This window comes from Mustela erminea, chromosome 18 (genome assembly GCF_009829155.1).
Source record: "Mustela erminea isolate mMusErm1 chromosome 18, mMusErm1.Pri, whole genome shotgun sequence".
Taxonomy (NCBI): domain Eukaryota; kingdom Metazoa; phylum Chordata; class Mammalia; order Carnivora; family Mustelidae; genus Mustela; species Mustela erminea.
The window spans coordinates 30565525-30592963 of NC_045631.1; the positions used below are offsets into that span (position 1 = coordinate 30565525).

The 27439-nt window shown below is 48.2% G+C and overlaps 1 protein-coding gene across 1 annotated transcript in view; it reads right to left on the reverse strand.

The window, feature by feature from the left end:
* Positions 1 to 780: 780 nt before the first annotated feature.
* The window catches only part of SCPEP1 (serine carboxypeptidase 1), a 32442-nt gene continuing 5783 nt past the window's right edge, over positions 781 to 27439 (reverse strand). The window contains exons 3-13 of the mRNA XM_032322382.1: positions 25042 to 25131; positions 20507 to 20662; positions 20118 to 20192; positions 15313 to 15385; positions 11226 to 11263; positions 10709 to 10837; positions 10010 to 10103; positions 8986 to 9099; positions 6846 to 6983; positions 5149 to 5312; positions 781 to 1388 (exon numbers count right to left, since the gene is read on the reverse strand). Coding sequence (XP_032178273.1) covers positions 1326 to 1388; positions 5149 to 5312; positions 6846 to 6983; positions 8986 to 9099; positions 10010 to 10103; positions 10709 to 10837; positions 11226 to 11263; positions 15313 to 15385; positions 20118 to 20192; positions 20507 to 20662; positions 25042 to 25131 — 1134 coding nt within the window. The 3' untranslated portion in view covers positions 781 to 1325. The remainder of the gene's footprint in view (positions 1389 to 5148; positions 5313 to 6845; positions 6984 to 8985; positions 9100 to 10009; positions 10104 to 10708; positions 10838 to 11225; positions 11264 to 15312; positions 15386 to 20117; positions 20193 to 20506; positions 20663 to 25041; positions 25132 to 27439) is intronic.

Sequence of the window (27439 nt, forward strand, 5' to 3'; positions counted from 1 at the left end):
CAGGTGCCCCCTAACACCCTAACTTCTATGAAAGCGATCCTGTGAGGTTTGGAATTCAACTGTGTTGTAATTCAGTGCCAGAAGGACTCACAAGACTCAGTAAATATACTTACAACTACCTTTTCTTCCAGCAAAGGACCCAGCAAAAGCAGCAGGAGAATATGCACTGGCGGGGTCCAGTGGGACCCAGCATAAGCCTGTCACGTTCTTCCATGTCCAAGGGCACACAGGAGTGCTTTCTTCCCAACAGCGAATCATGGTTAAGTGCGCGGTAGCCCTGCCCCAGCAGCCCTGCGTTAATCTCAGGTCTGAGCCCCGGGGAGGGTCATGTAGACTTAACCCACTATTTTTTTTTTTCTAATTTAAATTCAATTAGCTAGCATATAGCACATTATTAGTTTCAAATGCATAACCCGCTATTAACACTCTGTTCTACTGGAAGGCTCTGGGTTTGGTTTTCAGTATCTCAGCGCCACAACCACAAGACAGAGTGTTTTTTTCAGGGTTGTCACAGAGGCTATGACCTCCCTTATGCAGACCTTAAAAATCCTGACTTTTAAGTTAAAGACATCATTTTCATTTTAAAAAGAGAAGTTACAGTTCTTTGACTAAACCATTGTGCCTTTAGGAATCTACCATACGAAAATAAGGATGATATGTATAAAAATATAACTGTCAAGATGAATCACCAGAGCACTGTCTCTAGCAGACACACCAGGCGCTGCTCACATGAAACCGTTGTGCCTCATGGCACATCCACGAAATGGAATGCTCGGCAGCTATTAAAAATGTCACAAGAGAACATTTATTGACATGAAGAAGTGATGGGACAATTGGTATGTGTGCCAGGTCGTCAGACAACATACAGTAATGATCCCATTTCTGTAAAAAATATATATGCATATATGGGAAAAAAAAAGACTTACAAGGCTGGACAGTGAAAGGGTAACCGAGCTTGTCCCAGGGAAGGGAGTAAAAGGGTGTTTATTCTGTTCACTTGTATTTCTTTTTTTTCCCCCATAAATCACATCATTTTGTAATACCAAAATGTCAACCTATTTCAACGCTTCATTTTGATTAAAACAAATCCATCAGGAAAAAATGGGAGTTCTTCAGAAGCAGAAATAATTTCCAAGTTGCCGCGGAGACAGCGAGTGTGTTCTCAGGAGACGCGGGCGGGAACCTTCACACTGACAGGCAGGCGGGGTTCCGTCAGGCAGGCGGGTTCCGTGGGAGACGGGCGGGAGGCCGGTGCCTCCTACAGCGCCAGGGTCCTGGCTCTGCCTCCCGTGCCCCGGGGCGGAGCAACTCACCGCCAGTCCGTCCTACTCCTGCTGAGTCACCATCCTCATCATCTTCAGAGCCATGTCCCCTTGGTCAGAAGGAACCTAGGACCAAACAGTCTCCTGAGCCCACATTCCTGGTTCTGGGTTCAGGGGCGATATCCCGAGACCCCGCTCCCAGGAGGAGTGCGGGCTCCGCAACAGCAGCCTAGGAGGACATCGCACCCGAGCGCACCCCTTACGGGAGGGTCCCTTCTGTGGAATGACCCCTGTGCAGGACAGAAGCTTGTCAGATGGCAGGGGTCTGAAGAGGTCAGCATTTAGGAAAGACCCTGCTGCTCCATTTAGGGCTGATCTGTTGATTCATTTATTTTTAAAGAGGGAGAGAGAGAGCGCGCAAGTGCAGAGAGGCGTGGAGGGAGAGGGAGAGAGAGAGAGAATCCCAAGATGACTCTCCGAGGAGGTCAGAGCCTCAGCCGGGACTTGGTCCTAGGACGGTGAGATCAGGACCTGAGCGGAATTCAAGAGTCAGACACTTAACCCACTGAGCACCCCCCAGGAGTCCCTGCCGATTTCCTTATGAGACCCGTGCTTAAGTTACCAGACCCTAGCCCGTTCAAGGAAGAGCGGAGGTTCTAAACAATTTAAAGGATTCTCTGGGACTGGAGTACAAAATAGCCAAGAGGGAAGCTAATAGCAAATCTGTCAACAATACAACAAACAAACAAGATGCTTTGTTTGGGCGGCACCCTATTTTGGTATTACTGTTATTATTCAATTTTCTTTTGTTTTTCCTTTAGGTTTTTCAGGTAGGTTCCACACCCAGCGTGGAGCTCAAACTCATGACCCTCACATCCAGAGTCACACGCTCTACTGTCTGAGCCCGCCAAGTGACCCATCCCTTAGATTTTTCAGATAATTCCTTTATAAACTGCCTCCCTTCCCATACACCATGGAAAAGGGGAGGGACAGCAACCTCAGTTTCTCCCCCACAAAGGTGGGCGTCCTGTTGATGGTCCCAAGTTCTGAGAGCCCATGGTTCCATGATTCTCCACAGCACACTGCTGTCCCTTAGGTCCCCTGGAGGCACAGGCACAGTGGGGTATATCAAAAAGACATTTCATCAACTAAAGGGGAAGTGGTTGGGGGTAATTTAATAACAGTTTCCAGGAGCTATTTTAAGGCTGCCCCAACTGATGTCTTGCTTCTCTCGGTGACAAGCCAGAGGAAATGGGCCTGAACTCCGGCACACATGCTCTCCTTACCCTGAAAGCCCTAACAGGGAGGCACCTGAGTGGCTCAGGTGGTTCCGTGTCTGCCTTCGGCTCAGGTCATGATCCCAGAGGGTCCTGGGATCGAGTCCCTGCTTCTCCCTCTCCCTGCTGCTCCCCCGCTACTCTCCAGCACTCTCTCTCTCTCTTAAATAAAACCTTAAAAAGGAAAGAAAAAAACCCGGACAAAATGTCCTCTTCACCCTGGGTGCTGCTGCCTTGTTCATGGTCTCTCCACATCAAGTTTCTTCAAAGGGCAGGCTACTACCTCCTTCCGGTTTCTGAGAGGAAGCTATCTTCCACCCGCTCACTGCACGTTCATCTGCTCCAGCCCGTCCCTGCTGGCTTCTGGGCCAGCCCCAGCCCTGAAAGCCCTTGCCACGAGCTCCACGGATACCACTCTGCCCGAATCCCCGCTGACACTTCGCTCCTTTATCTGAGCTAGTGGCAGCTTGTGACACCGCCGGCCCCTGGTGACTTTGCGCATGTCCAGGTCCCTGGTCTCCCTCTTCCTTTTTTGGCTGCCCTTTCTCAACTCTCATTTGTATGTCCTTCTTTTACCTCCTGCCTCTTTTTTTTTTTTTTATTTGACGGGGACAGAAGGAGCACAAGCAAGGGGAGTGGCAGGCAGAGGGAGGGGGAGAAGCAGGTTCCCCGCGGAGTAGGGAGCCTGATGCAGGCAGCACTCAATCCCAGGACCCCCGATCATGACCCGAGCCCAAGGCAGACCCCAACCGACTGAGCCACCCAGGCACCCCACCTCCTGCCTCTTAAATACTGGTGTACCCAGGGCCTGTCCCCAACCTTTTTCATACTCGACTCCCAAATCTCAGTCTCCAAGAACAAAAATTGGACTCTGGATCATATACACAGTGTATTCAGTTGCCTTATGAGCGTCCCACTTGCCGGTTCTACAGGCAAACAGGTACCAAGTCCAGCCAGTTCTCCCTTCTGACGCTTTATCAGCTCCCTCTACTTCTCTTCCTCCTGGATTACTATAAGAGCGCCTTAGAGGGGCGCCCAGGTGGCTCAGTTGGTTAAGCATTTCTGCCTTCGGGTCAGGTCACAATCCCAGGGTCCTAGGATCAGCCCCACCGCATTGGGCTCCCTGCTCAGCTGCTGCTCCCTCTGCTGCTCCCCCTGCTTGCGTGTGCTCTCTCTGTCAAATAAATAAATAAAATCTTTAAAAAAAAAGTGCCTTAGATTGGTTCTTTGCCCCAGTCTCATCCCAGGCCCTCGGCTGCTAGAATGCTGTTTCTTAGACAAATGTGGCGATTTCACTCCTTTGCTTTAAGACCCTCACTGGCACCCCGTTGGTTTCAGGACACGTGTGAGCTCCCTAACAAGGACTCCCCAGCCTCATCTCTCCCAGTGCCCCTCCTGAGGCTCTGGACCTGCCCATGCGGTTCTCCTTGCTCCTACACCTCCTCCTAGCCTAGCTAATACCCCTAAGGAGTTGGTTTCTGGAGAGGGCACTTTAGTTTCTGCTGAAATCTCTCTTAGCATCTCCTCGGCCATCCAAGTAAATACATTGTGTGGGCTTGATGTACAAATGGAGCTTACAGACGAGTTTTCTAGCCAGACCACAGCCCCTCAGCCCCTTCTCTGTGGAGATTCTGTCCTAAGCTTCCCAGAAGGCACCTTACCACCCCTTCCAATGAATCTCCTCCAGGAAACCACTGTCCTGGGAAGAAGAGAGACCCTGCATTTAAGCGGCCAGACCAAAGCCTCACCATAAGGGAAGCACCTGACCCCTTGGGCGCCTGTGCAGGTGTCTGCATCCGTACGTGCACACACAACGTGTGTTTACAGTGGATTTATCCCTCCAGAATCTCCCTCAGACTGTGGAGAGCCACTCAGTCAACCTACGACCTAAGGGGAGATAGTGTGTTCACTTGGCACGTGAAGACCACCTCATCTTTGCACACAAAGCCACTTCCAAACTGCAAATCTGGAAGCTACTGCGGTTCAAACACTCCCCCGCACCTTGTCCCATGCACTGCAACTCAGCTTTCCAGGGTGCGGAACTTGGGTTTTCGCTCCCCAAAAATGTTAGGGAAAGACAATTTCTCCCTTCTTCCCCCAAAACAAACAATTAAGAAGAAAGTAACATTAAACTCATTTGAACTAAAAAATCAAAGATAGGGCGCCTGGGTGGCTCAGTGGGTTAAGCCACTGCCTTCGGCTCAGGTCATGATCTCAGGGTCCTGGGATCGAGTCCCGCATCGGGTTCTCTGCTCCGCGGGGAGCCTGCTTCCTCCTCTCTCTCTCTCTCTGCCTGCCTCTCTGCCTACTTGTGATCTCTCTGTGTCAAATGAATATATAAAATCTTTAAAAAAAAAAAAAAAATCAAAGATAGAGAGCCCGGCTTAATGGTCTCAGAAGGATTTAGCTTTTTTAAATGAGACTCTCTAGAGCCAAAGGAATGAAGCACTAATAGTAGGACTTCAGTAGAGACCTGAAAACACTCCCCAAACGAAAACACTTCTTTTAAGACCAATCCGGGCACTGCACTCATGCATCATCAATCATTCGTGGCCTCCCTCTCAGGGCAGCTAAGAGTCCATGACCAAGGCTGAGGGACATGGCCTCACCATGTGCCCAGCTCTGAGGATCCAGTAGAAAGCCAGGTTCTTGTAGGACTTGACGAAAGCAGACGTTTCCGAAGACTTAGGGTCACTGTACACGGCCTTCCACTTCAGCTGCTTGAATTTCGGCAGATCTGCCCACTTGAGTTTCCGCACCCAGGCCTCCTGACCTGGTGAGAGGGACAGAGCAGGGCCTGGCATCAATAGCTGGTTGGGGTAGAAACAAAAATCTAGATCCCACCGCTTTCCCTTTCCCAAACTGTAACATGCATAGAACCCATCCTGAGATCCGGTTTAAATGCAAACTGGGAGTCAGTAGGTCTGGGGAGGGCCTGAGACTCTGCCTTTCCAGTGAACTCCCAGTGATGCCCAAGATACCCAGAAGAAACCTAAATGCTGAGAAGCCTGACTACGTTTGCCTCTGCCTTTCCCACCACTGATGCTCTGAAGGAAGGAAACTGGGGACCTCTGCAGGTGGTAAGACTCTCTGGAGGACTGTGAGGTCTCAGGGATCCCCTGGGCAGGTCATGGAAGAAACACAGAACCCTTTCAAAGTGGCCTTAGTGCCCTTGGCTTACAACTGGCGGAAATATTCAATCCCACTGAACTTAAGAGGTGCATCATTGACCTGTCAGACCAGGTGCCTCGATTTACCTGCTGGTTCTGAGAACCTGTCTCTCAGTCCATACCTGGCCCTACTGAAACAGAACCACAAAGGCCATTTCCCTCGGGCCTTCAGGTTTAGAGCCAGCAGGGTTTAGTTGTAATTCAGCCTGCAGAGCTTACCACCTACTGGGCTCGTGACAAAGACTCAACTCAACAGTGCCTTGATCCCATGGCCAGGAAAAGGTCTCCCTTTCTATTTTTGGCGGGAGTAGGTGTAGTGTGTTTCTTAATCATACATAAGGGCCTCAAAATCTGGCAGGCCCAGGCTTCTCTAAGGGGTCACCATGATGAGGGAGCAGGAGGCTAGCCGAGGGAAAGCAGAGGCTGACACCCTGCAAATGCCCGGCCCCCTCCACCCCCGGGCAGGATCTGGGACACATTCTTCAGGCACTCCTGGCTGCCTTAAAGCTAAGGGAAGGAAAAGCAAATGATTCCCTAACAGAGATCACAGTCCAGCAAGACCTGCGCTTCCCTCAGTTTACAAATGTTTTCATGATTTACAAGAAAAAAGCATTCTTAGCAATCACCTCACTACCAGAAGGAAGCTCCCAACTGTCTTAATGTTAATGCTTTACTAGAGGGAGAAACTACTTGAACTCGACAATAGCAAGGCCTCCAATATCTTGTAGGTCCTCTTTAGCATACAAAAGTTTTGAAAATCTCCCCCCCTTTTCCTTACCCCCAACTCCAGAGTATATAATCAGCCACCCCTCAAAAGCCCAGGGCAGCAGCTCTTTCTGCCCATGGGTCCTGTCCGTGTACTTTCAGAAAATCACCGTTCTGCACCAGAGATGTCTCAAGAATTCTTTCTTGGCGATCAGCTCCAGACCTCACCCCACCAAACCTCACCTACATTCAAAAACTGTGTCAACACCTCTGTTCTCTTCAAAGAGGTCATGCAGATGAATGGAACATGAAATGGCCTTCTTCCTGGCATTTCAACATCACCAGCCCCAAGAGTGGCATGTCTGGGGTCAGTTCCCTTCTAGCTCAACCTACCGAACTGTCTCCATGGGCCCCTCAGAGTGCTTTCCTACCTATGGTGTCCACGATGAGATCGAGCTGTCCATTATAGATGGTCACGTTGACGCCGGCTTCCAGCAGCTCGTCCACGATGCTGATGACGGGCTTCATGAAGTCCCCCTCCATGTTCTGGAAGACATTGGCAGACTGGCCTACACATGAGGAAAGAGAAAGAGGTAAGTGCCAGCATAAAGGGCACCTTTCAGACCAGAATATCCTGGGCTCCGGATATAAGTAACCACTGTGCTTCACCTAACAAAGGCTGAGCCCAAGTGCTTCATCAACAGGGACCAGCCAGTCCAGAAATCCATGCCCTGAGCCAGTCACCTGAAGCCTAGTACCCACGCAGATAGAGCTTGTTAGGCTGGTCTTCTCAGGGAACAATCTCTGCTTTGGGACACGTGTTAGTTTCCCTCCTTAGCTAAGTAACACCAGGACCACACTGTAAGTCCTGCACAAGTGAGGCCACCCTACTAATAAACCAAATCAGACCCAAAGCAATGCGGAGCCTCCCCACCAGGGAGCCACAGCGAGGACGAGCCCCAGGCAAGAGAGGAGATGGTTGACACCGCACCCCTGGCAGATTCCTGACCGTCATCTGTGACACTGAACCCCACAGTGACACCCCACAACGACAGCAGCTACTACCCATTTCTGTCCGCTAGTCATTGGGTTAAGCAAGCACTTTACAAACAACATCGCATTTCCTCTTCACCAATCCCGGGAGGTAAGGGGTCCTAACCTTTGCAGTGGTTAAAGCAGACGAGGGTCCAAGAGGCTAAGAAACATGCCCACAGTGACAGAGCTGGTCAGTGGCAGGTGGGGCTGTGAGCACAGGCCTGGCCGGCTCCACAGTGTATGCGGAGCCTTAACTGCAAACCCGAGCTCAACACCCTGGGTGTGGGTATCGGCCAGCCAGTTTGCCCTTTCCCAGACATAGCTGGAGCCACAAAGAGTTTTCTCTATCACTCATCGTCTGCCAAAATGTAGTCTCCTTGCCTGTCCAGCTGCACAGGGCAGGGAGGGTCTGGGGAAACAGAGAAGTTGGCGCTGGAGAACGCAGTCACAGGGACCCACGAAAGGGGCAGAGCAGGAGAGGGGCTCTTGCAGACTTGACCTTAGCTGCCTTCCTGTGACCTGTAACAGCTCACACCCCTATTCTCAGTGCCACCCGGCTCCCCGGGGGGGGTACTCCCTGAAAGCTCTGACATTGGATTATTTTTATTTGATCTAATTAACTCCCTCCAACCCCACCCCCATTTCTAGAAAACTGTAAGCGGTGAGGCAGAAATGAAGACACCGGAGCTGGGAGGAGTCCTCTGCGAACTGTAATTTGGGAGGAGGGCCCGTGTACCCTGAGGAAGCCGGGGCTGTAGCCGCATCTTAGCCTCTCGGCAGCTGTCAAGGGGCTGCCCTAGAAAGGCATCGCTTTGGGGGAGCTCACATATAAAGGAAGCCCTCTTCAGCTTGGCCTGTCTCCCCTCCAGGGATCTGGGAGTCCCACTGGCTCACAGCCTCCCTATAGGACTGAGTTCTGATCTCTGGTCCTGTTTTCTGAAGACCAATAGTTCCTAATATGGCCCCCAGAACAGAAGGCAGTAGACCCTGGAACTACATCCAGCATGAGGAGGCGGGGGTGGGGGGTCAGGGGGACCGAGAGGGGGTGGTGCAGAGGGGGGCTGGCCAGGGAGCTGGTCAAAACCCACCCCAAAGGACCTTGGTCTGGAAGTCACACCCACAACCCCGGGTGGCTTTAGGCTTGGCTTTTTAATCTCAGGTATTTTGTTGTTGTTGTTGTTTTGTTTTGTTTTGAATTATGGAAAACCTCAAACTGATAACAAACAGTCAGAAGAGTGAGAGGATTCCCAGGTGCCCACAGTCTGGCTTCAACAATTCTCAACGCCCACCCCATCCGCTCATTCCCCTCCCCACCCACTTCCCTACCAAGGTCTTACTCTGAACCGATTTTGGCAGGTTATTTACTGTCTGTGCATGTGCTTGCTCACCTATAAAACGCGGCCAGTAATGCGGTCCTATCTGCAACCTGTCCTCACCATCAACAAAGCCCATTCTTCAAATTCAGGCCTCTAAACCCGCACCTCTACTGCTCCACACCCCACAGAGGGCCCTTTATCGGGTCGCCGAAGTACCTACCTCCCCAGGAGCAATCCTCAGGAATAATTTTGAGCTTCTTCCTGATGGGACCATTCATGAGCTGACTCAGGGAGTCCTGCTGGAGGTGTCTCACGTAGCGCTGGTAAAGATGAACTGAAACAAACTGGCACCCGGTGAGCCAAGGGACTGGAAATACCACCCAGAGAATGTCTTCCCCCGAGGCTGGGACAGTGTCTAAGAGGGAGGCTTTCAGCTGGAAGATGGAAAGTATCACCTTCATTCACCCCAGATGGAGGAAGAAAGCCAGAAAGCCACTGGAAGTGCCGAGATGCTTTATAAATTTTGATCGCTGCACTTTATGTATTTTGGGGCCATTGAGACTATCCAGCACAGCCCAAGGCAGTCAGTTGAGACATGGAATGTAGAGGCTCCCGCAGCCTTTATAGACCTATGGAGGGAGGACGCTGGGGCGTTCAGCATCCTCAGCAAAGCCGGCTCCGCTGCAGGACAGCTCAGTCCAGCTTTCAGAAGGACTGTAATGGTCAATGGGCGGAAGATGGTTTCCAAACGTCAAAAACAAGTGAAAGTAAAAAAAAGTAAATAAAATCTTTAAAAATTAAAAAAATTAAAAATTAAAAAAATTTAAAATACAAAAATTTTAAAAATTAAAAAAAAAATTAAAAATAGTTTAAAAATTATAAAAAGAAAAACAAAAAGCAAGCGAAAGAAGCCAGATGCAAAAGACCACCCCCTGCATGGTTCCATTTAGACCAAATGTCTGTTTCTAGAAACACAGACAGATCAGTGACTGCCTGGGGCTGGGTGTAGGACCGGAAACCAACTGCCAGGAGACACAGGATCTTTCTGGCATGATGGAAATTTCTGGAACTGGACTGTGGTGATGGCAGTTGAGCAGCTTTGTGAATACACTAAAACCACTGAATCCTACACTTAACATGGGTGAATTTTGTGGCATGTAAATTATGTCACTGAAGTTAAAAGAACTGATTCTCTCTTGCATGGAGATGGAGACAGGGGTCTTGCAACGTCAAGGTTCACTTACCTAGGGGGCTCTGGGTGAATTCTAGGCTCGACTTCACCGCAGACATGGGAGTGCTTTTAGTTAAGATGTTATAGAAGTTCACACCATCTGTGTTCTGAAATACAGAATGGTAATTGGCTGTTTGTTTATTTATCTATTAAGGAAACTGCATAATAGAGAGGTAACTGGCTTTCCATCTTATCCGAGAACAGCTTGAACTTTGTAACAATTTTCCAGGACCAGAAAGAAATGCAGCTCTGAGGGCTGAGACCGGCCGTCAGCCTGATCCTGGGGCAGGGGGAGTGAGCAGTTTATCCACATGGAGCTCAGATGCTGGAGAAAACCAAAGGACCACGTGTTATTCTACACAGAGAACAGGGCTAAGGAGGGTCCTGCACACTCATCCTCAGCTGTGCATTCTTCTGTCCTGGCTCGCTGGGGGCAGAATGTTGCCTGGCAAGAATTCAAACATTCACTTCTGCAAAACATATCATTTCTCAGGATGACCATACATTCGGTCAAGAGACAAGCGGGTCTGGCAGGCCGGGGGTGGTTTTCTGACCTCATCACTAATTCATCGGCTTTATTGTTTAGCACGTGACCCTTTTCAGATCTGCGGTTAGTCTCAGAATAGACCCAAACCCTGGTAGCACCAACCAGGGGGCCCTAGCTCCACATGGGAACGAGGCAAGTGGGCTGCCCCCGAATGTATCCCATTACCTGTTCAATGACCATTTCTGCTTTCCCCCACAGCTGGGTGGCCTCTTTGTAGAGCCCCTTATTCACGGCATCCAGGACATCCTCTGCAACCTGAGACACCTCTGCCAGGCCTTGGTCATCGAGAAGAGACTGGAATGCAAACCGAGAATGAGAAGGCCTGCTCTACTCAGAGACGCAGACCTGGCATCACCACAGCTGGGGACAGGTGACAGAAAGAAAGAGAGCAAAACGCTGGCAGAGTCCAGATGGTGGGTATAGGGGTGTTCATGGGATCTTTCAACTTTTCTGCATATGTGAAAATTTTTCTCATAAAAAGTTGGGGAGATTTTAAACACTATGTTTCTTATGCCTGGAGAAACAGGGAACTGGGCTGATGGTTCATTCAGTTTCCCCCAAGGGTGCAGTGTCAACTTCGTAGGTAAACCCAGCTAGCCTGTATGTCCTGGGGACAGAGCCAGGAGAGGTCTGCTGGGCTGCTTACCATGGAGGGTGCCGAGATGAGGACTCATCTACTTACCACGCTGTATAGGAATGGTCCCCAGGAGAGCACCGAATCTGAAGGAAACCACACAGGTACAAAGTAAGTCCACCGTGGCTCTCCCTTCCAAAGAAAAACCCAACTAGCTTCCCTCCCAAAGTGGAGACAGAAGCAAGAAAGCTATCGGCTCCTTAACTCACTGATGCCCCTGGCAGGGCACCCCCACTCGGGAGGCGGCATGATGTGGGGACCTTTCTGTTGATTCAGGGCTAATGACACGTTAATTTGGCTTGATCTTGGAGCAGCGAGTGAGTCCCGGTCAGTGATGGCATCCCCGCAGGCATGGTGTGTGTGTGTGTGTGTGTGTGTGTGTGTGTGTGTGTGTGCGCACGCGCACGCACACAGGTTCCTCTCTGCTAGACCTCTGGGCTTTCCGACAGCTTAGAATATTCCCCCCACCCTCACATTTCTGCTATTTGCTCCTCCAGTCTGGGGACACTAGCTTCTGCCGAGGAGCTAATTAAGGAGGAAGACTATGGACTTTGTAATTCAAGCGCCTAGGACTACACTATCAGCCAATTCTTTTCTATTCCACAAACATATTTGAGAATTTACAAAGGGTCGGAAGCCAGCAAGGAATTTTAGAGATACAAACGAGTAATATAACGCCTGCCCTCAGATAGAAGAGTTGGGCTTGGTCTGACAGATTCACAACTCCCATAACTCTACATAAGGCTAGTACCACTGAGATGTGCCAACAAAGTATCAAGGACCACAACTTGCACACTGGATATGTCACTCCTTTGCTTAAAAGACTTCAATAGTTCCCTAAGGCCAAGCATCTCAAAGTATGTTTTAAGGAGCTTCAATACTGCAGGAGTTCAGCCTATGTATCAGAGAAGAAAAAATGATTCTTCAGTTAAACATCTCTGAGGCTATGCAAAACAGAGGATCCCCCCCTCCCCCTCCCGCGCAGGACTTCTCAGAGCCTTTCACAGGCCTGTGAAACCTTGAGGAGGTAGAGCCAGTACTGAGCCCTGGCAACTTAACCTGACCATGAAGCCCTTTGCATAGCACCTCACTGGTCTGGTATTCTTCAGGGTACACCCTGAGACATGCAGACGTACCAGGGGACCTCACTATCCTTCATCTCTGCAATTTAACTATCAAGTTTCTGCCTTAGTTTCTTGAAATACAGAATCGTCTGCAACTTTTCCAATGCGCGCATTCCCTGCTGGATCTAGACCAGGGAGGGACAAAACTTTTCTATAAAGGAACAAACAGTAAACATTTTTTGCTTTCCAGGCCAGGCGGCCTCTTTTGCAACTACTTGACTCTGTTGCGGCAACCTCCAAACAGCCACACACAACATGTAAACGAATGGGTGTAACTGTGTCCCAGTAAAAAGCTTCTCTACCAAAGGAGGGTGGCAGGACAGACTCAACTTGTATGCTGTAGTCCGCCAACCTCTGATGTGCAACAGAACTTTCTGAGGTGATGGAAATATTCTCTATCTATGTGGTCCAGGATAACTCTACAGTCATGTGTGGCTACTGGGTGCTTAAAATGTGGACAGTGCAATTGAGAGATTAAAATTTTTATTGTATGTTAATTAATTTAAATTCAGCTACATATGACTACGGCTACCATCTTGAACTGTGTAGATCTTCTTGAAGACATGGGGCATGTCTGTGCATCCTTCCTAGCACCTAGCAAAATGGCTACTACCTAGCAAATAATAATTGTTCATATAAATTAACAGTATTTCTCTCTCAAAAAAGGAGTATTTCTGGGATGGCAGGGTGAACTTAAGTGGATCTGAAAGGAGGGATTCAGATCTGGGCAGAAGATTTCTTTTTTCTTTCTTTCTTTCTTTCTTTCTTTCTTTTTTAATTAAGAGAGAGTGCACAAGTGCAAACAGGAAGTGGGGGGTAGGGGGAGGGAGGGGCAGAGGAAGAGAGAGAAAGAGAAAACACGGGGCTTGATCTCATGACCCTGAGATCATGATCTGGAGCCGAAATCAAGAGTCAGATGCTTAATCCAATGAGCCACCCAGGCGCTCCTGGGCAGGAAGATTTCTAAGGGGAACTTCGTCACAGTAAGGTGAAAAAAGGTAGATTTTGGACAGGATGAATGGCACTTGTTTTGTTGTTGTTGTTGTTGTTGTTTTGGTTTTTTAAATTTTTTTTGTTTTTAATTTATTTGACAGAGAGAGAGAGAGAGAGAGAGATCACAAGTAGGCAGAGAGACAGGCAGAGAGAGAGGGAGAAGCAGGCTCCCCCTGAGCAGAGAGCCCTATGGAGGGCTCGATCCCAGGACCCTGGGATCATGACCTGAGCTAAAGGCAGAGGCCTAACCCACTGAGCCACCCAATGGTGGGGCCCAATGAACAGCACTTGTAAAGCCTTGTGTCTTGTGTTGGTAGGTGCAATGTACTGGGTGAGTGCATAGAGTCTGGAGCCTGCTGCCTGGACATGAAAGCTGACTTTAGGAAAATTGTTCAACCTCTCTGAGCCTCAGTTTCATCATCTCCAAAACTGTGATCATAATAGCATCCATCCCATGGAGCTGTCGTAAGTGTTAAATGAAGTTAACGCATGCCAGGTGTTGAGTGCTGTTAGGAAACTGTGATGAGACCCCAGAAGGCAGCATAAGGCCCATGGCTGTGATTTTGAGCGAGACAGGGGGCCTCACGCCTCTGATCAAGGCTTCTGAAGCTTTATGATGTCCTAGGAGGTCTCTCCAGGAAGGAAAAACAAAGAAGAGCTCTTCTCCCAATGCTAACTCCAGAACTCTCACTTATGCCATTTCAGCCCCGGATGATGCCTAGAATAAGGACAAGAGACACCGTTCTCAACAGCATCGGGATCTCCCGAATCCATTAGAGGCATGGCTCTGTCACAAACTGAATCCCCACCTTTAAGGAGAAAAATATTGCTTTTTGCAAATGACTATTTTTAAAAACCGAGGCATCATCACACATCAGAAATCATACATGCCAATTCAGACGTTCTGATGAATACACACACCCACGTAATGACCACCCCAACGAAGACAGAGAACACACACAGCCTAAAAAGTTCCTTGGTATCCCCTTCCAGCTCATTCCCCTCCCTCCTCCAGAGGTAACTTCTCTTCTAATTTCCTACTTTGTAGTTTGGGCTTGCCTATGAAAAGTCACCTTCTGTTAGGTTCGAGCGGTTCTCAACCAGGAACATCAGGAGGAGCGTGTGAGTGTGTGTGTGTGTGTGTGTGTGTGTGACACTGGGGTGGGCATACTGACATCTGAAGGGTACAGATGCTGCTAATACCCCACAATGGACAGGACAAGTCCCGCAACAAAGAATTATGTGGCTTCAATGGTCAACAGCCCTGAGATTAGAGTTAACCACACCACCGTGACAACTTCTGACATGGGAAGCTACACCACAGATGTCTGCATCAAAAACCACTTTTGTCTGTAGTCCCAAAGAGGACACTCTGGTCCTGAAACAATGAACCTGAGCAGCAGGACCTAATGTAACATCTCACCACCACTGTTAGCAACAGATGGAAATTCCACCCCATTTGCTCATACAGAGTAGGGTTTGAATCCCGATGGGGCCACTCATGCTGTTGTGTCTGAGGGCAAATTCCATCACCTCTCTAGTCTTTAAAATGTTTTCAACTGTAGGGGCACCAGGGTGGCTCAGTCAGTTAGGCATCAAAATCTTGATTTTGGCTCAGTTCATGATCTCAAGGTTTATAAGATCGAGCCCTGCCTTGGGCTTGTGCTGGGCACGGAGCCTGCATTAAGATTCTCACTCACTCTCTCCCAATCTCCCACTGCACCCCCTTCTCTTATTTAAAAAAAAAAAAAAAGTCTTCAACTGTAAACTGTGATTCTTTTAGTGTAAGAATCAAATAAGAGAACTAATCTGGCCAGCAGCAATCCATGGTAGGAGCTCTATAAATGAGTTCTCATCCCCAAATTTCTTGGACACTCCTGGGGCAAACGCTTTCTGCTTTGACATCTCTAAGGATCCAGAAAATTCTGTTTCCCTGTTTTTTGATCTGGACCACACAGCCCCAAGTCCCAGGAAAGGATGGAGAAAAGGAGTAAAGCATCGAAGGATTCTGGACTTACCAACAGGGGAGATCCAAGAGTCACCCAAAGCGACGCCGGCAAAGTTGCATTGGATGGTCCCTTGCTGAATGGCCTGAAAGAAGAGCCCAGAAACATTCTTGCCAAGGAAACCCAGAGACCTCTGTCCCTTCTTCAGCAGGAGGGAGCCAAGCCTTTATGCACCACCTTTCCGGAGCACAGAAAACTTCTGCCCATCCTTTCTAAGACTCTCTGGTATCCAAAGACCTAAGAGACCCAGTGGAGAACCAGAGTAACTCTTTCCTGCTGCAATTTGCAAAACGAGGAAGAACCGCTAGAGTTTCTCTCTACTGTTTTCATAAGAGTGTTGGCAGGATGTGCATGGGGTCTGGTGTGGCCCTAGCTTCTTTCCAAGGGTCACTGGCACTCCTTCCCCTGAGGTCTGGGATCCTTCACAAGGTGCTGGGGTGGGGAGGACCTGGGTACAGGTCACTGTCCACATGGCAGTTGCTGAAGGGGTGGCGGTCCTCCTCAGGAGGTCCTTGAGGGAGGGAGGGATGCCTCAGAATTATACTATCATTTGTATAAAAATGAGAAAAGAAGAATATCGAGTGGACCCGTGAACATAAGTAGGAACAGCACAAGTCTACTTACACACAGATTTTTTCCAACAAATACAATACAGTAATGTAAATATATTTCTCTTATGTTCTTCTTAATAGCATTTCCTTTTCTAGCTTACTTCACTATAAGAATACAGTATATAATATATGTAACATACTTTATGTTCTCAGCAAGGCTTCTGGTCAACAGGAGGCTATTAGTAATTAAGTTCTGGGAGAGTCCAATTATATTTAGATTTTCCATAGTCCTACTTATATGAGAAAATGAATCACTGTTACACACCTGACACTAATTTAACATTGTGTGTCAACTGTACTCAAACAAACAAACAAAAAAATGTGTTTGAAAAAGATGTATGTGGGGCACCTGACCTATTATAATATATGCTATCCAAAACTTTTTTTTTTAAAGATTTTATTTATTTATTTGACACAGAGAGAGAGAGAGAGATCACAAGTAGGCAGAGAGGCAGACAGACAGAGGGGGAAGCAGTCTCCCCGTTGAGCACAGAGCTGATGTGGGGCTCGATCCCAGGACTCTGAGATCATGACCTGAGTCGAAGGCAGAGGCTTAACCCACTGAGCCACCCAGGTGCCCCTCTTTTTTTTTTTTTTTTTTAAATTTTATTTCTTTGACAGAGAGAGAGAGACACAGCAGAGGGACAGGGAGAGGGAGAGGGAGAAGCAGGCTTCCCGCTGAGCAAGGAGCCCAATGCGAGGCTTGATCCCAGGACCCTGAGACCATGACCTGAGCTGAAGGCAGGCACTTAATGACTGAGCCATGCAGGTGCCCCTGCTACCCAGAACTTTTATCTTGAACATATTAGACCTTTGTATCTAACTTACAGTTTCATAGGAAATACAATAGAGAGAAAAATAAGCTAAATAAAAAAACACAATGAAGATGTTACCAGACAAATCCAGAAAAGGAGACAAGCCATGGTCTGGTTTCTTCACCAAATCAGTCATAATAAAGGAGCTGCACTAGATGAAAACAGACTTTAGGGACACCGCAGCCAGATGTAATTCCTGCATGTGGTTTGAACAATGGCTTAGACTAACTGGCTATCAAGGACACGCTGCGATCATTAATATTTGAGATGAATATCTGAGATGAAAAAGTACTGAAATGGGAAGGTGAGGACTAGCGACTGAAGAAAGAAGGCTGTATACATTATGCCCAAGATGATCTCATATTGGTTTATTAAAAAGCGTTTTATTACAGTGCAGGAGCAGATGTAAAGGCCATCCACTAAGGTGCTGGGGGGGCTCTCCACCTTGTGGGAAGGTGACGTTTTAAGCTTTAGTTTGTGCTTGCTGTATTTTCTAATTTTCTGTTATGCACATATACTATTTCTTATGAAGGTTCATTTTTTAAACAGAACTAATGAATCTTAAAAAAGTAAAGGTCGAGGCACCTGGGGGGCTCAGTGGGTTAAGCATCTGCCTTCAGCTCAGGTCATGATCTGGGGGTCCTGGGATGGAGCCCCGCATCAGGCTCTCTGCTCAGCGGGGAGCCTGCTTCCCTTCCTCTCTCTCTGCCTGTCTCTCTGCCTACTAGTGATCTCTCTCTGTCAAATAGATAAATAAAATCTTTTTTAAAAAAAGTAAAGGTCATATGAGCTCACTGGAAACAAACTGGAACACCGCAGGGGACAGGAGAAAATGTGGCGAAACTTTCCCCTCTGTCCCACATGCGACCTCCTGCTCACAGGTCAGCCACAGTTCACATGGCACATACCTTAAACCCTTCCTTTGCTCTCACAAGCTTATACACACACGTACATAAAGAGGCATCCATTCTTTATGACTGCAAATATTTCCCACGGAAAGATACACTTTCTTTACTTAACTAATCCTCTAGGGACAACCACTGACCTTGTTTTCAATCGACGGGCACTGTAAGCAATAGTGAATTAAACATCCTCTGACTTGGGGCGCCTGGGTAGCTCAGTCAGTTAAGTGTCTGACTCTTGGTTTTGGCCCAGGTTGTGATCTCAAGGTTTTACGATCGACCCCCATGCTGGGCTCCACACACAGTGCAGAGTCTGCTTAAAACATTCTCCTTCTCCCTCTGCTCCCCCACCACCCCACACTCTCACTGACTCTCTCTCGCTCAAATAAATAAATAAATGTATGTTAAAAGAAAAATCCTCTGACACACACACATGTAAGAATTCCCAAGGACAGGGGCGCCTGGGTGGCTCAGTGGGTTAAGCCGCTGCCTTTGGCTCAGGTCATGATCTCAGGGTCCTGGGATAGAGCCCCGCATTGGGCTCTCTGCTCAGCAGGGAGCCTGCTTCCTCCTCCTCTCTCTCTGCCTGCCTCTCTGCCTACTTGTGATCTGTCTGTCAAATAAATAAATAAAATCTTAAAAAAAAAAAAAAGAATTCCCAAGGACAGGTTCCTGGAACTGAAACTATTGGGTCCAAGGGCATACAGATTTTAAAAGCTGACAAAGACTGCCAAATTGCCCTTTTATTTATTTATTTTTAAAGATTTTATTTATTTATTTGACAGAGAGACAGACAGAGAGCACAGGCAAGCAGAGTAGCAGGCAGAGAGAGAGAGGGAGAAGCAGGCTCCCCGCTGAGCAGGGAGCCCAACGCGGGACTTGATTCCAGGACCCTGGCATCATGACCTGAGCCGAAGGAGTCACTTAACCAACTGAGCCACCCAGGAATGCCCCCCCCCCCCCAATTTCCACCAAAAGTGCAGGAGAGCACTTATTTCCCTGACTTCTTACCAAAACTGGGTGTCACCAATATTTAAATATTTATAAGCCTTATAGATTTGGCTACTAACAAAAGTTGAGCATTTGTCCTATGTTCATGGCTGTTTGCATTTTTTCTATAAATGGCTTGTTTATATTTGCCTATTTGCTACCAGGATATTGTCCTGGTTTATGGTTATCAATATGAATACTTTTTCTATCATATATTTGAATACATATACATCTTTGGAAATTATCTATGGAACTCTCAAGTTTAAATCTGCATGAGGTCTAAATATGTCAACCTCATTCTTTTTGGCTTTGGGTGTTCCATCCTATGATGGAGAGCTTCAGGGGCTCAGTCAGTTGTGTCCAACTCTTGATTTAGGCTCAGGTCAGGATCTCAGGGTTGTAAGATGGAGCCCCATGTTGAGTTCTGTGCTGGGCATGGAGTCTGCTTGAGATTCTCTCTCTCCCTCCCTCTGGCCTACCTCCTTCTCTGCCTCACGTTCTCTCTCTCTAAATCATCATCATCATCATCATCATCATCTAAAAATTAAAAGAAAATTAAAACAATGAAGGAAAGCCTCAGGTTCTCTTACAGTTTTGGTTTTTATGCTTAGATTTTTTTTTATGTTTAGATTTTTTTTTTAAAGATTTTATTTATTTATTTGACAGACAGAAATCACAAGTAGGCAGAGAGGCAGGCAGAGAGAAGGAAGCAGACTCCCTGCTGAGCAGAGAGCCCGATGTGGGGCTTGATCCCAGGACCCTGGGATCATGACCTGAGCCGAAGGCAGAGGCTTTAACTCGCTGAGCCACCCAGGTGCCTCTTATGTTTAGATTTTTAATCTTGAACTGATATTTTATCAAAGAAAGAATTCCACATGATGGTTTTTCAAAGTGAGAGCCATTCGTTTCCATACCATTCACTGAGTATCCTATCTGCTGCCCAGTGATTTGAAATGCCATCTTATCATCGCGTATGATCATGCCATATGATCATATGCATGACACATATATGTTACTTACAGACACATATATACACATCATATCCTGCTACATTTAATCCGTTAGTCTGCTGCTGTGCTAGTACCACATTGGTTTACTTGCTGTAGCTTTCTTTTTTTAATTAAAATTAATTACTTTCTTTGATAGAGAGAGACACAGCGGGAGAGGGAACACAAGCAGGGGAGTGGGAGAGGGAGAAGCAGGCTTCCCACTGAGCAAGGAGTCCAATGCAGGGCTCAATCCCAGGACACTGGGATCATGACCTGAGCTGAAGGGAGATGCTTCACAACTTAGCCACCCATGCACCTCATGGTGTAGCTTTCTTTATAGCCTGTTCCACATCTGCTAGGGCAACCTTCACTGTTCTCTTCGAAACCTTTTGTGGTTATTACAGACTTTATTCAAGGTCCCACTCAAAGTATATTCAATATCAGGTGATACAGAAAGGAACACAATCAGTTTTTGTCTGAAATCAAAACAACAGTCCTCTCCCCCGTTACCTTATAAAGTTCTAGACCAATGCCGGCTGCCATTTTTCCTCCGTAGGACTCTGAGAAAATGTAGAATGGAATCGTCTAGCAAGAAAAGGGATTTACAAAGAATTAAATATGCTGAATGCCTTTTTTTCCCCCACATGAATTAATTTCACATTTCTACTGCATGTAATGGCCAGACAAATCTCTTTTCTTGGTCTTTTCCTCCATATTAAGCTCAAAACCACTTTTAGAGATGAAAGAAACAAAAGGCCACAACCTGCTCTTGGGTGCAGAAAGGTTTTCTCTGATAACAGCTGGACATTGAACTTCTGGGGAAATCGAAGTTAATTCAGATGGCTACAGCAGTGTGACTGCTACCCCCTCTGCTTAGCCATCCCCGAGTCACTGTTCACCTGAAATTCCTTGTGGCAATCGAAGAAAGTCTTCAGGAGAACCATCATGTCTGACGCCACGGTGGCGAGGTCTTTGGCATACGCGTCACTCCTGTTCACGTAACTGAACCCAGTGCCCACCGGGTTATCCACGAATAGGAGACTGGCCGACTGGAGCTACACGTCACACAGGAAAGTCAAGTGGTACAGTTAGTCACCAACTGTCTCTCCACCATCTATTTAAATTTTATTTTTATTTTATTTTATTTTTTTATTTCCACCATCTTCTATGCACTTGAACCCAGGCATATGAAAATATCAGTGAATTTACAATCCTACTGCTAAAGGGATTTCAAAAAATAATAAGGGACAGGACAGGTGCCTGGCTGGCTTAGTCAGTAGAGCTTGCAACTCCTGACCTCAGGGTTGTGAGTTCAAGCCCCACACTGGGCCTGGAGCCTACTTTAAGAAAATAAATAAGAAGGGCCAGGAACATAGACTACTAAGGCAAAGAAAAGCAAAGGAGAGAAGAGGTATGTCCATATACACAGGGACCAAAGTATCCTAGCTGTCACTTTCACACAACACAGCGTCTTAAATGTAATCCGTGAGCTCAGATAGGACCACACAGTGTCAGCAGGAGCCATGGCTCAAAGCAGAGACAGTACATCCCAGGTCTGAACATCACCCATCAGTTTTTTTCAAGATGAATCCAATTTCCACACCAGTCTGGCCTCCAGAACACCATGAGCACAGAACTTATCCTAATACCTTTTCCAGAGGCTCAGGGCTATAGACTCTTCTGTCTGGAAGGATCATCCCTGGTGACACAGTCCAGCCATGTCCTTTACCGATCAGGGAATTAAAGTAGAGAAAAGACCCAGGACTTGTCCAAGGAAGGTCACAAAGCTGGACAAATAATAGCAGCACCAGCACTCAGGCCTGGCCTCCTCACTTCTCATTCAGACTCTGCCAAGTTGTACTACACTCGGAGTTCTGGAAAACTTGTGAACGAGTTTATTTATTTTTTTTAATATTTTATTTATTTTACTTGACAGAGAGACATTACAAGTAGGCAGAGAGGCAGGCAGAGAGAGAGAGAGAGGAGGAAGCAGGCTCCCTGCTGAGCAGAGAGCCCGATGCGGGATTCGATCCCAGGACCCTGAGATCATGACCTGAGCCGAAGGCAGCGGCCTAACCCACTGAGCCACCCAGGCGCCCCGAACGAGTTTATTTTTATTTGCCACCAGTGTGGCACTCAGCTACTACACATGGGAGTGATATTTCAGTCAGAAGCAAGTTCTGGAATGTTCCAGGCCAAGGGAACAGCATGTGCAAAGACCCTGAGGCAAAGGTAAACTGCACTTGAGGGAGACGGACAAAGAGAATCCAAGGACTCCGAGGGAACCTTGAGGAAGAGGCGGTCCCGCACTGAGTCTTGAATGATAGACATGAGTATGGGAAGGCAGGAGAGAGTGAGGGGCCAAAGGAATGAGGTCCACGCCAAGGAACTGGCCAAGCAGAGGCCTGAAGGGAGGGTGTACAAAGACAGATGTTGGGACATGGGGCAGGAGACAAGCAGAGACCAGCTTAGGCCCAGGAATCTGATCTTTTGGGAATTGGAAGATATTAAACTGAGGACCGAATTGCATCAGAGAGGTGCTCTGAAAGCAGCCACTAGACAGGACGGGAAAGGGAGGGATGAAGAATGTTAACAACGCGTGGGGGTCTAACACAGAGTTACCAGGTGGCCCCGCCGCTCCACTTCGACGTAGATCCCCCCCAAAACCGAAAACAGGAACTCTTACGAATGTCTGAGCCCCAAGGTCCCCTGCACTCATCATCAGAGCCCACGGATGGAAACAACCCAGTTGTCCATCAACAGATGGAGAGACAGACAGAAGGTGGTCCATCCATACAACGGAACGTTATTCAGCCGTACAAAAGGGGCTCTAGGGGCACACACGACATGGATGTACCCTGTAAATATCACAAGACATGAAGGAAGCCACACACCGAAGGCCATATACTGTATGACTCCAGAGTTACAAGACGGCTTACCCAGCCAAGTCTACAGAGACGAAGGCTGAAGAGTGGTGGCCTAAGGAGAGACTAGTGCTGAATAGCTAAGGGGTATGTGGTTTTCTGGGATGGGAAGGGTAGTGAAAATGTTCTGAAATTAGCCATGGTGACGGTTGTAAAACTGAATATACTGAAAGCCACTGAATCATACACTTTCAATGGGTGAGTCGTATGGTGTGTGAATTTTATTTCAACAAGGCTTTATTTTAAGAATTCGTTTTTAGGGGTGCCTAGGTGGTTCAGTTGGTAAGGCATCTGCCTTCCCCTCAGGTCATGAACCCAGGGTCCTGGGATCAAGCTCTGCGTCAGACTCTGTGCTCAGTGGGGAGCCTGCTTCTCCCTCTGCCCCTGCTCTCTCTCTCTCTCTCTCAAATAAATATAATCTTTTAAAAAAATAATTCATTTTTAGGTAAAACTGATTGGACAAGCAGGGTGAGGGGCAGGGGAAGAAAAGGATGGCTCTCTGGTTCGGTACAGGCACCTGACGGGATGGTGGGACCATTCGCCACAGCAAGGAACAATGGAGTTGACTGGTTTTGTGGGTGGGCAGTCCAGTGTGCTAATGACTATAGTTTGGGGTATGTTGAATAGGGAATTATGAGAGACATTCACGTGGAGACATCCCAGAAGCAAATAGAGAAAAGTTCTGGGGCAAAAAGTTCTGAGCTAGAGATGAGGACTTAGGAGTCATCACCTTCTATGTGTGATTAAAGCAGTCTGAGAGGACAGGGCTGCCTTGAGAACACACAGAAGAGAAAGTTACCAAGGACAGAGTACCGGACACAGAGTACGAGGCAAAAAAGTCCATGAAAAGAATCCCATGCAGGATCTGCCAGACTTCGGACTGGGAAGCCAGCAGGGCCCTGGGGACAGGCGCTCCAGCAGAGCTATGGGGAGAGAGTGAAGTGGGTTAGGACAGGGCTGCCCAGCCTCGTCACGGCGACAGAGGAGATTTGCGTATTCCTTCCTGGGGCTACTATGCACTGCGTTCCCTAGCACCCACTCTCCCCTGCCCCCAGCCCCAGCCCCCAGCCCAGAAAGCTCCAGGTGAAGGCATAAATAGGAGGTGAAGACTAGAGCAGTGAACAGAGGCACACCTCATTTTACTGTACTTTCTATAAATTGAAGGTTTGCATGTAGCCCCGCCTCGAGCAAGTCTACCGGCACCATTTTCCCAAAAGCACCTGCTCATTTCATGTCCCTGGGCCACATTTTGGTAATTCTTGCAAGGTTTCAAACTGTTTCATTATTACTGTACTTCTTACAGCGCTCTGTAACCAGTGATTACCATTCACGGAAAGCTCAGATGATGGCTAGCACTTTTTAGCAATAGGGCCCTTCTTCATTAAGGTATGTACATCGTTTTTTCACACATCACTTCAGTGCCCATGGAACAGACCACAGTATAGTGTAAGCATAACTTGTATATGCCCCGGGGAGTAAAGAAATTCATCTGACCTGCTTTACCGTGGGGTTCCGGAACGGAACCCGCAGTATCTCCAAGGTATGCCTATATAAAGAATTCTTTAAGAAAAGGAGGGAGTTGGAGGGATTGGTGCGGTAGGCTGGGGAAAACCTGTGCATGTCTGTATCCCAGGGAGAAGAGAGTCTAGAGACAGCACAAGGACAGGGAAAGGTAGTAACTGTCTGAATGGAATCTTGGAGGAAGGGACATCGGCAGAGAGGAGGCCACATGTTGTTCTGAGATGGGGAGGAGGCTAGAAAGGGGTAGAGAGGTCAAACCTTACTAGCAAGGATGGGGGCAGCTGGTGGCAGGGGACAGCTCTGTTCTCCTGGGCAGGCAGGGAGGGGAGTGGAGTTGCAGCGCACAGCGGAGGCGGCCCCCTAAGGCCCAGCAAAGCCCACAGCCAGGCAACAGCCCCACCCCACCAACACTGCTGTGTTGCCCACCAGGACTGGGCACTTGGGAATAGGAGCCAAGCAGGCAGACAGTGGGAGGGACCCACGCTTGGGGGTGGCAGGGCTGCTCCAGGAGAAGGATGAAGGAGCCAGGGGTTGAACAGAGAGGGGTTAGGGCAAAAAGTGAGACTAAGAATGAGGGAGGGAGGGAGCCAGAACTGGAGGCACACCAGAAAGGCTAAGGACAAGGGTCTGAGGTCCTGAGGGAGTCAAGAAGCAAGGCAGGTGAGGGGAGAGGGGACAGGACTTGGGGGTTGTGGCTGGAGGCAGGGACCCTACAGTTGGACTACGGAGATGGCCAAGATGTGGGAAGTGAGGAAGTCCAAGCTGTCAGCTAGAATAGGCTTCTGCTGCCAAGTGGAGAGAAAGGTCAGGGATGTGGGAAGGCGAGAGAGGAAGCCTGTGGTAAGTAGGCAAGGCCCCAGGACACACGGGAAAAGGGACCGGACAGGATGGCTAGACTTGTGATCCCACCCAGAATGGGTCAGGCCGGGTGGGGCTGAGCCCTGGGGAGGCCAAAGGGCACTTGCAGTTAGGGGCTGTGCTCACGGTACCCAGGAGCTTCTTCGTGGTTTGAGATCACTGTCAAGGGGCCCAATCTCCTCGAAATTTCCAAATCCAGTGCTGGAACCACCCGGGCCACCCTGTGGAAGAGAAAATAAACAAAAATAAACCCAGAGAAGACATGGGTCAAATCATCATTACGACAACGACCACATTCACGACAACAACATATGATTTAGCGATGGCTGGGGCAACGTTATACCAAAGATCAACTCTGTCTGGACCAACAGAGCCCCCTCCTAACTGTTCAAGCCTTATTAAAGGGAAATGACCCAGGGACATCTGGCTGGCTGAGTCCAGAGGGCCCAGGACTCAACTCAGGTTTGTGAGTTTGAGCCCCATGTTGGGTATAGAAAGTACTTGAAAATAAAATTAAAATTAGGGCATCTGGGTGGCTCAGTCGGTTAAGCAGCTGCCTTCAGCTCAGGTCATGATCTCAGGGTCCTGGGATCGAGTCCCGCATCGGGCTCCTTGCTCAGCAGGGAGCCTGCTTCCCTCTCTCTCTCTCTCTCTGCCTGCTTGTGCACTTGTGCTCTCTCTCTCTGACAAATAAATAAATAAAATCTTTTTTAAAAAATTAAAATTAAAATAGTAAATAAGCGAATAAATAAATAAATAAATAAATAAATAAATAAATACAGTAAATCGAAAGATGTGGCCATAGAGCCCCACAGGGAACTTTCCTACTTCCAATCCTCTGAGGTTGAACCCTGGCCTGCCATGGGGTCACTGACCTTCAAAACACCTCGTCCGTCCTCTCTCATTTCCAAGATGAGCAGTAAGGGCCAGGGAAGGCACAGGGCAATGCGGGGTCTGCCAGGCCCAGACCTGGGGCCCTGTGACTCTCCATCCCACCACCCTCTCCTCAGTGTCCCTGCGGACCGACAAGGGATACAGACTTGATCACTGGATCCCCAGGATAGAATTTAGCAAATGCAAAAGTCCCAGAGCAGGGAGGACCCAATACTGTTGTGTACCCAGGACGAAGGGTGGGGCAGGACTGTGACCAGAGCTCGGTGCTGGGGCCCAACCATGAGAGGTGGGAGGTCCTGTGGGTTGTGAGGGGCTAAGTGAGGGAGGGAGGCCCTTCTGGAGATGATCAGGGGAAAGCATGGTCAGTGCTCTTCTGGACAACGTCTTGGGGGCCAGCTGAGCTGAGGGGATAGGCCTCAAATAAAAGGATACTGCCTCCCCGTACATGAGCAAGACAGATAGGAAAGAGAGACACAAACATGGAAGGAACAGCTCTGGCAAAACAGAAGCCAGGGCTCTGTATAGGGAAATCTAAAGAAAAGAAAAAAAAAAAAAGTCAGGGAGCCTGGGGAGCTCAGTCAGTTAAGCAACTGTCTTCAGCTCGGGTCGTGATCTTGGGGTCCTGGGTTTGAGCCCCACATTGGGATCCCTGCTTTGCGGGGAGTCTGCTTCTCCCTCCGCCTGCTGCTTCCCCTGCTTGTGCACTTTCTCTCTCTGTCAAATAAATAAATAACAATCTTAAAAAAAAAAAAAAGAGAGAGACAACATAGGGTCACGGTTCAGGGGTAACTGGAAGAGCCCAGCAGGGAAAGACTGTACGAAAGTACGCAATGATTTGAACCTACACCTAACTATTATAGAGCTGGGTGGCTATAAATCCCTCTAATTATATGCCCTCTGTATCTTAGGTTTTCCTAATAGTGTGGTAAGACGCCCACCAGCCAGAGGCGTAGCTCATCGCAGCGATGCCTGTAACAGTGAAAGGATGTACCTCCAGTGTCCCTCACTTGGGAACAGGTTAGTAAATTATGACACATCTACAAGACAGACTTGAAATGGCCATTTAGAACCATAAACTACAGGAAACTGTGTGGCAACACTGAAAAATGCTTATAATGCAACACGCAGTGAATTAAGAGCAAGTGTGTATCCTCAGGTGAGCGCTGGGCCCCTTTCTCCTTGCTGACTAACTGGGAGACAGGGGGACAGCACCAGAGCGAAAGGAGTGAAGCTGGGAATCCTGGGAATCCTGGGATCCCTATTGGGATCTTCCAAATCCCAATTTCCTGTCCCGCTTTTGATAAGCTGTGGTTGTCAGCAGGTGATGACACTCCTTCCACTGTCCCCCCCCACCACGCCCCCACCCATGGCAACGAGAAACTGGCTGGAGGATGTTTCTGTTCTGCTTGAGAACATTCCACTGCAAAATCCTTTTTCCTTTGGAACTTTGGGATGGGGTGCTGTCATGGCTCAAGACTACCAGTGACTGAAATATGGGAAATGTGTCAGCAGATCAACCAAAAGGCTTCCATGACTTGCAAGTGTACCTAAAATAGCTCACTGCTCCACTCAGAATTACTTCACTCGGGCGACATGACCTCAAGTCTCAAGGACCTACCCACAGAACGCAGTATG